Source organism: Diospyros lotus, chromosome 14 (assembly GCF_014633365.1).
Source record: "Diospyros lotus cultivar Yz01 chromosome 14, ASM1463336v1, whole genome shotgun sequence".
In the NCBI taxonomy this organism is placed as follows: Eukaryota; Viridiplantae; Streptophyta; class Magnoliopsida; order Ericales; family Ebenaceae; genus Diospyros; species Diospyros lotus.
This window is the reverse complement of record NC_068351.1, coordinates 10,258,205-10,272,874: the sequence shown is the minus strand read 5'-3', so window position 1 is coordinate 10,272,874 and position 14,670 is coordinate 10,258,205. Positions and strand designations below refer to the sequence as shown.

Below are 14,670 nucleotides of genomic sequence, written 5' to 3'. Positions count from 1 at the left end.
CCAATGATTGAGTATCTCCTTCAGGCTATAAGTCTGTACATATATAATTAATAAATTAAATAATTCATAACATTTCACACAAAATCACTAAATAAGTAATTCACATGGTACTTCAACACTCTCCTCTTGTTGTTCTATCCCATTTTTATTGGAATTATATTTGATAAAAATAAACCAACCTAGTGATTTTATAATGACTGAGGAAAAAAAATTAAGACGGTGTAATTAACATTTTTATCAAAATAATTATTTATGGTATATTATTATTGTATAATTATTTTAAATAAAATGGCAAATGAATATAATTTTATATTTATAGCTGTGTACGGATAATGACTTGTACACGTGGAAGGAGGATTACTACTCTACCAATTTGATTTGATAATGGCTGCTATTGGCAACAACATTGACAGCGCCAAATGTCATCACAGATTTGAGTTTTCAGCGTTGGCAATTTGGATGAAATTATGTTTGGATTTAGTCAAATAGCGCACTTGTAGACAGGAAGAGATATCGTGGGATACTCGTTTTTGTGGAGTGAAAAATTCGCAAGTGCTAGACGGATTGATATATAAGTTTATAGAATAGGGATTAAAAAATTAAAATATTTTTTTTAATATAATATGATTGAGAGCATTTTAATTTTTTAGTCTCTATTCTATAAATTTATTTGACCTCTCAGAAGAATTGAAGTAGAGTTCTCAATGTTTATGTTTTTTATTATATTAAAGAAGATAAATTATTGATTGAGTTTTTAATTTTTTGTAGGGCAAAAATTGAATTCGCTACCTCTTGAATTGATATAATATATTACTTATTCAATCGCTATTATGAAGATAACAAAAATAGATGTTAATCGAGATAAAATATTTAATATCTAATATTATAATTTAATATTATATTATTTAAATTTTAATTACATGATAGTTTTTGTTTGTTCGTTTAAAATTTAGAAAGACAAAATTATTTTCACATTCTTACACTCTTTATAATTTATTTTTAAGAATTATAAAAATTTTTATACCTTTCATTTATTTATTTATTGTGGAAGGCATCCCTTCTTCTACTAACCACTCTCCTCCCCCCCCTGGTTAGTTAGTTGGAACTTGGAAGAATGGCAGATTGGACATTGGTGAGAACCAGGAGAGGCTTCTCCCTTCAATTAGCCTTTTGTCAATCAGATTTTTGGAGTGTCGCCCGCCGCTGCCATGTTTCTCGTCGCCGCCTTCTCTCTGTCGCGATCTGTATATTTGGTGCCACCCCCACCCAGCTGCCTCCTCTACTGAGATTTAAGCCTAGACCTAGTAGGTGTCATTCCCAACACTATTTCACTCCGCCACTACCGCTTCATATCCCACCTTTCGCGCCCGCCCTGCTGCAAATCACCTCACAACAATAAGAGCCCATCCTATTTCACAGCTGTTGTCACGACGCTGAATGCAAACCTACGCGTACACATCTCTCTCCCCTTGCAGTTGCTGACCACGACCCTTCAACTTATTTATTTATTTATTTGTTTTTTATTTTTAATTAAATAGATAGTTTAAGAAGAGTTTGGGTAATTTTAATTTAATCAGACTTTTATTGATACTATTAGGGTGTGTTTGATTGTATTAGCTAAAATTTAATTATAGGTAATTTTTTCTAGAAAATAAAAATCACCCCACTCCCTTAAAAAATGAATTTTATGAAAAAAAAACTTTAAATACTTGTACTATATACATTTTTTTATAGAAAAATTAAAAATGTTTGATTATTTTCATAGAAAATATTGTAATAATTATACATTTTTTATAATAAATATGTATAATCAAACACACTCTTAGTATTAAAAGTTAAGAAAAGAAGTATCTTTGACACTAATCAATGCAAAAAAAGACCTCTAAAACTAAAAATAAACCATAAAAGATGTCTAAGTAAAATATTTGGGATTATAATCCTTGCGTGATCTTTCATTATTCGTGTTTTCGATTTTGACAAAGTAGTTAAATCATAGATGGGCTTTTGGCCCTTGTTTAAGTCAAGTATAGAATTAGTGATCTATTAATACTAATTCTAGCATATCATTTATCCGCCACTTAACATATATCCCGAAGACAAGTTTAGGTAAGATACTTAAACCACACAAGAAGATTTAAGGGTCATTTACCCAAATTAACAATACATTATCGTTATTAATTAGTGTATACTTAAAAGAACCTAGTAAAAAATCTAATGAAATCTATATATTTAAGATTTAAATCCGTGACAAGTTATTAATAAATTTAGATATAATATTAATGTGTGATACCTTCGTTGCATTAACCTACTGTTATAAATCCCAACTTATCATGATTTAATCACTTGACCTATGTCCAAGAACATTTCATCATTATTCACTTATTTGATTTAACTCATGTTCCTCTAAGTTAAAAGTATGGAATCGAACAAAATTTATAGCTCATCCAACATACACATCCTTCAAAAATTGCCAAAATCTTATTAATTTTTTCGTAAATTGTTTGATTTTATAAACGTAGATAGAACAAGTCTTGTAAAATTGAGCTTCATGAATTGGTTGTATACTTGTATGTATTTCTTAAATGATACTTTAATACGATTGTACTAGTTTTAAAATTTATACTTAATTAATTATACTTTGATTTTGATTAGATTGAATTAGTTCGACTCTGTTTTAAAATTATACTGATAGCGAGTCCAAAATTATTAGTGTATTTATAATTGACTTGAGTTTGAAAAATATTATAAACAACTTATAAAATATTTATTTGCTTGTAAAAACTTACGGTTTTGAAAATTTTACGATTGTACGAGTTTTGAAAGATTTTAAAACTTACGGTTTATAGATGCATTTTTAGTGCTTGTGAATTTTCGTTTATGAAAATTGTTTTTAGGTTAAAATCCACTAAATTATTTAAAAATTTATAATTTAAATAATTTGTTATGGTTCATATGAACTTATGTTAGAGCAAGTGTTCATGTGGCAGTTAGAATCATGTTTGAGCATATAAATTTTTTACGGACAAAAATTTACTTCATAAGCAAAGATTCGTCGAATTTAAGTTTGATTCGGTGAGCTAATTTCTAAACTCAAGTTTAAAGCCGAACTCAAATGTTAAAAGTTTAGCTTGAGCTCGACACAAAAATGTGCTGTATGCTATGAGCGGCAAGAGAGAGAGTGAGAGAGTGGAGGAAAGTGTAACTGCGATGGCATACAATCAGACATCTAGCAGTTACCTCTTAATGACTAATTAATTAAAACTATATAATTCTCTTTTAAATCATTTTAATATCCGTACCATCAACCCAAAAAAATTAGTCAAAAATATAAAAGATGCATGTCAGAAAATAAATACAGTATGAATGTGGACAACCGCGTCCGCGTGTCAATCCAAAAGCTTCAGCGTCTAGTGATTACCATAGATCAACTGCAGGGGCAGGCTGGGGACCCGCGCTGAACTGGATCGCTCAAAGGAAAATAATATTCCCGCTGGTTCGGGCGGGGTGGGTGGTTGGCAAGCGCGAAAAGTCATGGAAATTGGGCGGTTTGGCGTGAAACGGTGGGAAAGTATATATAATTTTGTGGCGGTATTAATATAACAATTAAAATTGATGTGGACTTGTGCACGTTTTCCATCACAAATGTCGCTCTTGCCCGCTGTCCGCTGCCGGTATGTGTGCGTGTAACGATGGGCTCGAAAAACTTGTCTGTTTCGGGCCATGAATGGATGGATATTTATCTTCATCACAGTGCATGAAAGTCCCGTTTGGAAACACACAAAATCTGCCTAGTGCTATATTTGGTCAGTCGGAAAAGCATTGGGTGGACTTTGGGCTCGTGACTTGGAGCGGGTAAAGAGGGTCATGGTCCCACCTAACTTATTTTTAAGAAAATATTATTAGTATATTTTTGTGTATATTTTGAACTACACAAAAGTGTCAATACAAAAAAATCATTCATGAGACGCATAAAGACGTGTAAAGCGTATGAAGGTGAGGAGTATTTTGATCATAATACCCCTTTATATAGTTCAAGATGTATAAAAATAATGTACAATAATATGATTCTTGTTTTTAACCTTTGCAGAACAAAAAAGTAATTTCCATTCCTCAATCAAACACTCTAAAAATTTTATTAAATTATAACATGCCACACGGCTATTCAAAATTATGTTGGCCTTTCATTGTTTAAACAAATATTAATACGTTTGTGTAAATATATAAAAAGTTGGAAGTGCAGAATTTAACAGTAATATGGGTGGTTTTAGTTTATTCCCAATTTTTGGGTTTTTAGAAATTTGATTTCTCCAAGTCACATCTTCAAGAATTACTTTACATGAGAAAGTATAAATAAAAATTCTTTTGGGGAAGTTTTTGAAAATTTCTTATATTCTTAATAGATATCTATTAATTATTAGTAATAAAAAAAGTAACATACCTATATATATATTGTATATCTATAGTTTTATACTCGATATTTGTAGTTTTCCGGAAGCCATGTTGCATGGGAGTCATTTTTTTCGTTTTCAAAATATTTTTCATTCTCATATTAGAAACGTTCATTCTCGTATTATATCTTTGTTTAGAAAAATATCTATTTCCACATTTATATTTCGTATTAGAAACGCTTCTCATTTTCGTGTAACCTAGTTCGAAAGTGATGGGTCGGTAGCACTCCAAGCTTGTACTTTAAGCATGTTACTATTTACTAGTAATTTAGGGAATTAATATTTAAATTAGTAATATTATTTGTACACTATTTTTTGATATTTAATTTTGACAATTATTAAATTATAAATACTTTAAAAATTAAAAGTGTTTCTAAATTTTGAAAATTATAAACACTTTTACATAATAAAAAGTTATTTTTTTTAAAAAAAACTATAAACACTTTTTACACACAGTAAAAAGTATTTATAATTTTTGAAAAATAATTAGTAATTTATGAAGAAATATTTTTATTTTTTTAAAAAAAGTACTTATAATTCATTGACAGCTAAATCTAACAACAAAACTGTAAGGTATTTTAAAAATAAAAAAAATCTAATAATCTTTAAAAAAATTAGCCCAACCCATCAAGGCAGATGGGCCACAAGCTGGGGTTGGCCTAGGCTGGTTATGGGGCTCTGTTGGACCCTTTTCTCACAAAATAGTACGGCCCGTTTAGTGATGGTCCAAACACAAGTATGTCCGACTGAAACTGTTCAGTTTTTTTTTTTTTTTTTTTTAATGATTAGAAGCTGTCGGAATACATTATAAGTTTTAAACTCAATTGGGTTGTTGCAGTTATTGAATTAACTGTTGGAATGTTGGGCTAGTCTCAAAGTTGCATGAAAAGAGACGAGGCCTATATACAGGAATTGGGCCTCTGTTCCATTGCCTATAACTAAGGGTACAAACAAGGAACAACTGTAGTACGTAAGAATGAGAAAGTATACGTATGCTTATTAAGCTCATCTCATCTCTTCTCTTCTCTTCTCAAGGATTAATGATTAATCTCTCTATATATTTTTCTAGGGATCTATCTACATTTCTGAAGCAATAGCTTGAGCACCAAAGGGAAAGGGGTTGATGTTGGAAATCCGTGGGAAGTGAAGGGAATTATGGGATAGCGAACGTTAATTAAGAACGCTTAGAAATATGTAATTATGTTGCATGGAAACAGAAATAGGAAACGTTTTCAATAAGAAACGAAAATGCAAAAACAAACATTCTTCTAAAAAAATAGGCATAAATAGGGTTTGAAATAGGAATGAAAAAAGTTTCGAAATAGAGAAATGACTCTTATTAACTGTTTCCGTGCAACATAGATATGTAATATGCACCACACAGATTTGCGACCAAACTGGTCGTAAGAAAATTTAATTGTTTTAAAAAATATTTATTTATTTTGTGATGAATTTTGCTACTGATAGTTCATCATCGCAAATTTGTGACAAAGGTGTCCATCACAAAATTTGTCACGAATACGATCTCGTGTTATTTGCAAAAAATCAAAATTTTTGTAATAGAATAAAAAATTCGTTGCAATTTTTTTTTTCCAAGGAAATTCAAACATGTCGAAAATTTTTGTGGCGAATTTCGTTGGAAGTTTTTATTGATGAGCATTTCTTCAAAAGAAGTAAAAAATTTGTTGCGTTTTTTTTTTTTACCAAGGAAATTCAAACATGTTGCAAATTTTTGTTAAGCATTTTTTCAAAAGTCTAATTTTTGTCACAAATTAGAAATTTGTCGCTAAATTTCTCACAACTCGGATGTCTTCTAGTAGTGTTTTTCAGTTAGGTGATATATGTGCATTTAATGAATTGTGCCCCTTTCTCTTCTAATGATTCTTAAGTGCTACCATGGTTCTCTCAGCCCTTCTTTATTAAGATTACTAAGATTGAGTTGTCTCCTTTTCCCTTTTTCTCTTCGGTCTGTTGAAACCCTAACTCTATCCTTTTCCCTTGAGGTTCATGATCTCTACCCAGCCTTCGTTTTCAAATCTCCTTTACACTAGGATTCACCTTCCTCCCACGATGTTTTTGACCATGGTCCATGGCTCTTGTTGTCTCACTTGAGAATCACTAATTGATCAAATGTCCTAGTCATTCTAAATTTGCTTCTCATCACTTCAAACCATTCACTCTAGATCTGTTTGTTGTTGCTCTAGATCCAAAGTTGGTCATCCCTACTCAACTCACCAGGCCAATTGAGGGCATAGGCCATTAATAAGGGTGAGCAAGAGTTCAGGTAAATTGAAGTAATCGAACATTCGAATATATTTTTTACTAGTAGTGGTTTCGTTCGGTTATTTTCCTAAAGATTTTTGATTATTTAGTTTGGTTCCGTTATTTCTCTTAAGAATTTCAATTATTCGGTTCGATTTTTTTAGTATTATTAACTGAAAAATCAAACCAAACTGACAACCTAACCCTCTTTTATTAGTTTTGGTTTGATTTTTTTTTCTTTTTAAGAATTTCGATTCGATTTTTGATTTGGTTACAATGGCTCAAAATTCGATTAATTCAATTTCAGTTAGTTTAGATGACTCGATCAGTTCGATTTGGTTATAATCGATTCCACACCTCTCCCTAACCACTAAGACTTATGCCTAGGGCTCCCAAAATTAATAATTAATTAATTTTTTTTTTATGTTTTGAGATGTAAAATTACCAATTCTATTTTACAATGGTTTTCTTTGAATTCATATTCTATTTATTTTACTATTTTATTTGAACGAGGAGATTACTTAACTCTCCAAGTTCACGGATTATTTTCTAATATTGGACAATGTATAGTAAGATGTCATTTAAACGAGAAGACCCCTAACTTCCTAAGTTTACGAATTATTTTTTAATATTAAGCAATAAATAATGTGGTGTAAATTAGTAATACAATAAAAAAAATAAAAAGTGGTATTATTTTAGGAGGACAATTTTATAAAATGATTCTTTGAATGATGAAAATTTTGTCTGAAAAATCTGCACTGGTTTAGGGATTAAAAAAAAAAAGTAAATCAATGAATTTTTAATTTATAGATCTAACTGTAAACTTTTCGCATTTTGTATTTATTTAATTTTAACATTTTTAGATCTTTTTCTATTGTCAATATTGTCAATTGAACAAGATTTACTTTTTAAACTAGAATACAAAAATTTAATTAATAATTTTATATTTTAAAAAGTAAAAAAATAAATGTTTAATAATTTTATAATTTTTTAAAAAATTACTAAACTAAATTATCGCATAGGGTCCCACCAACCCGCTCAACAACTCACCCTAGTACATTTATTTCTTCCAATCCACGCCATCCTTGTTCGTGTAATCTTAGGTTTTATATGTTTTTCTTAGCTATATAAAAACAACAGTAATTGCCTTAGCTTCTCATTGAAAGTGTAGTGACCTTCATCGGTATTTTAGTTCCATAGGATTTGAAAGCTAATTTTCACAGCTTCCTCTTATAAATAATAATCTATATTTATTAAGGATGCACATGGTTCGGTTTTGATTTGGAAAAAATCGAACAAAACCAAAACATCTTGTTTTATTATTTCCCAAGTTGAAACCAAACTGAATGTGTAAAAAGAACGAAGCCAAACCAAATTGCTTGGGTTAGTTTTTGTTGAAGAATACTGAGAATGAAAAATATGGATTCAAAAATGTAAAATGATAGTCTCTTATCCTATGGCCCAAATTAAGAGATTAGGATAAACAGATGAGAAGGAGATTAGAATAAAGAGATAAGAATCAGGAGATAAAGTTAATTAAACATTAGAATCAAGTGATAAATCGTGCTGTAATTGATGTATCATATCTTTTTGTTTTTTCAAAATTTCTTTCCCTATCTTTTAGGAGATGTTGTAGGATATATCTTGTATAAATACCTTATTGGAGAGATAAATAAATCAAGCTTCAAGCTTCCCTTCATCAAGTAGTCTCTTCCTAATGGAGTAAACTCATTCCAAGTTACTCCAATAAAGGTTTTTTTTTTTTTCCTTGTTTGTTCAGTTTCTTTTTCCAGTTCGATTGAATACAAAATCAAAATCTGTTATATTATAGTGGGCCCAACTGGTTGGATAAAAAATCAAATTGCTTGGGTTAGTATTTTTTTTTTTTTTTTCAGTTGGATTGAATAAAAAACGAAGCCAAACCAAACTTTGTTGGTTGCTGAAAAAGAAGAGTGGGATATATACTACATATAGTGGTTCAATGCAACTCCATTTTGTTGGTCGTGTAAAGTTATTGGATTAATTAAATGTTTATTTTGGTGTTTTCTCTTGTTTCGTATTGGGGTTTGTTGGTGGTATGTAGTTGGGTTTTTCTTCCTTCCCGTTGGATCCTTAATTAGTTTGCAGTCTCAAGGACTTGTGCTTAGACTGCTTCTTTTTCTATTCAATTTTTATATAGGAAAAAACAAATGTGAATGGTGTATGCATGCATGTATGAGTCTCTGCGAATGCCAACTAAGAAGCTATATGAAATGTAGAATGGAGTGCTATGTGCTAAATGCACCAAAATTTCTCTTAAGCAAGCAATTACAATGCCTGGCAAACATACAAAACAACCACTAAAACTAACCACAAATTGAAGAAAGTGAATGGGCCAAGCTGACGTGAGCAAAACAACCACAGGCCCAAACAAAAGCCCAAAAATGCCTCCACCACCCTTACACACAAAATGAAACCTCACTCCATAACTTGTTGAATGAAGCTATTTTTATTGTATTTATCCCACTCAGTGTAATTTTCATGATGCATTAACTTAAAAATTGATACTATTGAGTAAAGAAACTTAACTTCCAAAATAATCCTCTTCTTCTATCATGGAGGGAATATCGCTAGCTGGTAATATCGATTGTATGAAAGTTGATTGTATAGATGAAAGGAGCCTTCATGAATTTGCTGAGCCCAAAAAACGAACCAGAAAACAAAGGAGCTGCCTTCTTTGTTGCTAACAATGGAATTAACGCTTCACGGAAAAAACTTAATTACAACTTAATATATGCCCTATTTGTAATTGTATGTAAGAAAACGCTAATAATTAAAGATGAAAACAAAAAAGAGAACAAAATGATCCTGCAGATTTCTGGTGTGAATTTCTTAAATGATAATAGCAGCAAGGCATATGATCATGGTTTCTTTGCTAGGTAAATATGTTAAAGAAGCTGTCTAAATAGAGACATTACAAACCTGGCTCCTATGGGACTACAACCTAAGAATCGATCAGAGGGAAGATAACTAATTAGCATCGTTCATGTTTATTCTCTTCCTTTCTGTCAAAATATCATTTTAAATGTCCACTTTAGGGTGACATGGACATTTCAGTAATTTGGCCACAAAGAAAAGCACATAACAGGAGAAATATATATGACCACATTTCCACTCCCAAGGATCAAGAATAGAAAATGTAAACCAAGTGCCATTTCCCTGTGAAGGATTGATTGATTACATAATAATGATGAGTAACCCAAAATAACAAGCGCATTCTTCTCTTTAAGGCCTCGTGTACTTTCGTTTCATAATTAGCTTGATTTTCTAAAAAAGCGAATAAAACTAGATACATTCAACGGTAACGAGCTCTGAAAATATGAAAGTAGAAACTGGGAAGCTTGAGTTTACTGCAACATCTAGTGCCCAAATATATGAACTCCCATAGCTAGTTATCTATAAAAAAGCTTCCCAAGATAGATTTTAATTGTATATCATTTCAAAAACTCAGCAACAATCAGATTGCACATCTCAGATTCTCACATGATGATCAATATGTTGTTGACTAAACCATTGATTAGGTTTTAAATAAAAAACAAAAAGAAGGAAGAAAGAGAGAAAAAAAAAACTTAATTGATTATAATGAACGCTAATCTGCTCATATATGAACTATCTGGAGATATATAGGAATAAAGATTAATTTGGCGTGAATTAGTTCCTTATTCTGAAGAAAATCATATATAGTTTTTATGGATATGTACCATGTTAACAAAATACGTCAGACTTGTAATTATTAATATCACAAATCTTACTCGATCAATATGTAGCCTAAAGTACCTCTTGGCTAGGTCATCTTATTTCTGTTGGAGACTGGAAAATGGAAAAGAGAAATTGAAAAACAAACCCTAATCTGCCCGCTTCAAGAATAGGAGGGCAGGCTACCCCTAATTAATCCTATCGCAGGTGATCAAACACTGATAAACTAGTTCAGGTTATAAACAGGATAAGAATCATTATTCTCTCTTTGTTTCTTTTTTCACTTTTGCGAGGCTAATTAAAGAACTATCCTGGGCTAGGTTTTCCATAAGTTTCTGCAATTATTCGAGTCCAAAAGAGGCAAAGAAGTGGGGGAAAAGGAGGAGAAAGGACAGTAAAAAGAAGATTACAAGGAGAAAATCCAAACTAATTAATTAGTTAAACAATGCCGATATATGATCAATTAAGATGTCGTCTGGTCACGCTCGACGTAGCATTCATGCAAGCCAACCATGATCACCGTTAATATATATATAATTAGACTCAGCAAAAGGCCAATCAATTTTCTCCGGATGCCCATAAAAACAATATAGAAAGAAAATTGGACAGCTCATTTCCCTCTTCAAAACAGCACCTGGGTCCAAATAAAAGCACCGGGTAACCCCACAAATTAACCCACATATATATATAAAATGGGGTCTTTTTCATTAATTATTCTCATGTGCATGCACGTAAATAAATTTTTCATTCACACTTAAAGGTTATGAATTGATTATTAACTAAATTAGTTGTGTTCCCTTTATGCCATGAAAGGTGGGTGGGGGACAAGAAAATAATTGGTCACATGAAATAGTCCAATATTACATTAGATATATCCCAATAAATACAAAAGGAGATAGTGTTAGGCCGGGGATTGAAAAGATTGACCTGTGCATCATTTCCATCCACTGCAAAACTTAGATTCTCCTTGTCTTATCGCATGAGCAAACCCCTTCTCGATTGTTCATCTCATTCAATATGATCCACCGTTGAAGCCCTACAAAATTCAGACACACCAACCCCAGAAGAGCCAAAAAAAGAAAAAGAAAAACAACAAAACCAAATTAAGGAAAGAAAAATGACTATGCCAATGTGTATATATATAATCAATTTTCACTTGGCCTATGAAAGAGACAACTAGAGTCATAGCCTAAAGATAATTGGTTGCATTGGCAATCTCAAGGGTCAAGTTTTAATCTTGTAAGCCTTAATTACTCATCCATTGAATCTCAGAATAGTAGGACGAAGGAGAGAGTAAATTAATACTCGTGAGGGTGCCGGTACAAGGAGGGGTCACAGCTAGCTTGTGATCCAAGAAGATTCATGGCTTCCCTCTGATTGTTGTGGCCTCTTTCTTCTCCTTCATCCATTTTTACCCTAATTCGAGCTGGACTACGCATATTGAGATAAGCCATTCTCGGATTTAGGGTAAGATTACTGACGTCGCCGCCGCTACTGCTACTGTTACGATCATCAGCCATTGAAGGATTATAAATTGGCGCAGAAGAGGCGCCATTGTTGCCACTCCCTTCTTCACGAGAAATCACCATTGCTGCAGATTGAACCAGCTCCAAACAAAGCCTGAGCTTGTTGGGTTCTATAAGGATTATTCCCGGCACGGCCCCTTTGAATAGAAAGTCCGAAGTTAGGGTTCGAAGAACATCGAGAGGAGTGATTCCATCAATGGTCCTGACGTTTGGATCGGCATGATGGTCCAGAAGCACGGCCACCATGTCTGGCGACACCATCTCGGCCGCAATATGAAGCGCCGTTTTCCCCGTCGGCCCGGCCGGGTAGTCAACATCTGCAGCGCCTAGCTCCAGCAAGGCTTTCACCACTTCTCGGCTGCAATTCTGAACGGCGTAATGTAGTGCCAATGCTTCGTCGAGATTCAGGCCTTCCCCCATGACCATGAGCTTGACGAGCTCGACATCAGACGAATCTAGTGCTCGTCTCATTCGGAAAATTTTCTGGTCTTCGAGGTCAGCTGTGGCGGTGAGATCACGGGGGTCGTGGTGGTGGGTGATTAGGGATCGGCGGGCGATTGATCGGAGCTCCTCGATCTTGGCAACGACGTCGATGGGGAGGTGCTTGGCTAGGATTTCTGGTGGGAGGCCAGATTTTGAGACTAAATGGGAACAAGTAGACCAAAGCTGGTGCATGTCATGCTTTCTTGAAGCTATGAGAACTTTCATAACGTCCTCAATTGAGGCCTTCTCCACAATGCTTTCCAATTGCTTCTGCAAACAAGAACAAACGAAAAACAAGTAAATATTGTATTGCGTTGATTGAATTATATAACCGTCGTGTAGAGTAGTTACCTACAGAGAGAGAGAGAGAGAGAGAGAGAGAGTTGTAAATAAACCTAGGGATGAATTGGATTCATTCAAACGTGATACGATTTTTGGCAAATATGTTGGAATATAGAAGGTCTTGCATTTGTCAACTGCTGTTGTGTTGGTGCGAAATTGTGAAGAGGTGGCCCTTTAATTTGTTTTAGTTTCGTTTTTGATTTGGAATCCAAATCTAAATTAGGAAAGTAGATTGTTTGGGAAAGATTTGGTGTGATCATTCACTGTGGAAGACAAGACTAGAGATCAAGATCTAAAATTAGAAAGACATGGGATCGTAGAAAAACCCAATCCGAGACCCACCCGAAAAATATTGAAACGATACATGTAAGTCAAGATAGAACAACTTCTCAAGTGGGCTGTACCACCACATCTTATCCATGAGATTATCAGGGAAGGGAAAAAGTTTCAAGCAGTAGAGGTTGATCAGCATGCAAAGAATTGAACCCAATAATTGGATCGAAGTCTGCAAAAAGCCAGCCGCAACCTAGCTAGTTCAAAGTAGAAAGCATTTCATATAAAAGCAATTCAGACCACCACAACTATCTTTAATTAAGTGATCCAATCTACCCGCTTGGCAAAATAAATCATCCAAAAGCAGGTAAAAACCCATGAAAATTAAGTCCAACCTAAACCATCTGATCTCATTTCTCAAACAGCCAATCCAGGAAAACCCGGTCTAAGACCTCGAGGTTTTCTTAATTGAATATAAACGATTATAGTGATTTTCCTCTGACTTAAAACCTATTTCTATATGTGACTTTCTTCTTTAGGCTTGTGATTTGCAAGCTACCTGAGTAAGCAACGCGAGCTGTTCAACCCCGAAGGATCTAGCGGCAGCAAGGGTGTCGAGAGCAAGATCAACGGCAGCGGTGCAATGCGTATGCCAGCAGCCTCTCTCGCCGCAATTAGGCCTGGGCTCATGCTTCTGGGGCGCAACCGAAACCTGGCCACTGTACAGAAACTGCAGCATCAGCAAGAACACCTCGTAGCCCACCGAATTCACCGGTATCACTGGAAGACTTGACCCCCTAGCCGACGGCGACACGAATCTCACTCTAGACGGGTCCGCCGTGTCCGGACTGAAGAAGAACTTCCTGAAGAAGAGGCTTCTGGCCGCCAATATGCAGCGGTGGGCATGGACGAGACGGCCCTCGACGCTGAAGGTTACGTCGCTGAAGGCCTGGCCGTCGATGAGGAGGTTGAGATAGTCGAGAGAGAGAGATCTCAAGGAGTCTTCAACGCTCATGGTTGGTATTAATTGTTGTGGAGAGGGAGAGATGGAGATGAGAGAGAGATCGAGGTTTCTGTTTGTTTATATGGAGATGGAAGAGGGGATTAGGAGGAGGTTTGTTCGGTTGTCTGATAATTTCCTGCAAATTTCTTGTGACATTCTTTCTCTCAGTGGAGGAGTTCCTGGCGTTGGATATTTTTCTTTATCGGAGAAAAGGGGAAGACTGAAGGAGGAGGAGGAGGAGGAGAATAAGAGAGCGATTTTTGGCCATCCTGGGCGGCTGACAGCTGACTTATTTAAAAAAATAATCAAATAATTTCATGTGATACATAGCCACCGAGTTGTACTCTTTTAATTTTTTCTAACCAAATGGAGAAACACCACGAGGGATACCAACGGCTTGTCCAAAACTTTGTTCATTTGGGTTTGGCTCTGCTTTAATTTACCAAATTATTCATCTCTCTTGACTAAAATTTTTATTCTTTTAAAAACTTTATTTAGTACTAGGATCCATAAATTATATAGTACATATATATATATACATAGTTAGAGCACTACTAAATCATAAAAGATAACAGGAAAGACACTTTTTAAATAAACA

General features: G+C 33.9%; 1 protein-coding gene across 1 annotated transcript; it reads right to left on the bottom strand.

Moving 5' to 3' along the window:
• Positions 1-11,150: 11,150 nt before the first annotated feature.
• On the bottom strand, positions 11,151-14,359 carry LOC127789688 (BTB/POZ domain and ankyrin repeat-containing protein COCH-like). Its single transcript, XM_052318638.1, has 3 exons — positions 13,629-14,359; positions 11,751-12,724; positions 11,151-11,481 (listed from the first exon to the last, which is right to left on the bottom strand). Exons 1-3 carry the CDS (start codon positions 14,082-14,084, stop codon positions 11,454-11,456), a joined length of 1,458 nt encoding a protein of 485 aa, XP_052174598.1. The 5' UTR covers positions 14,085-14,359; the 3' UTR covers positions 11,151-11,453.
• Positions 14,360-14,670: the final 311 nt, after the last annotated feature.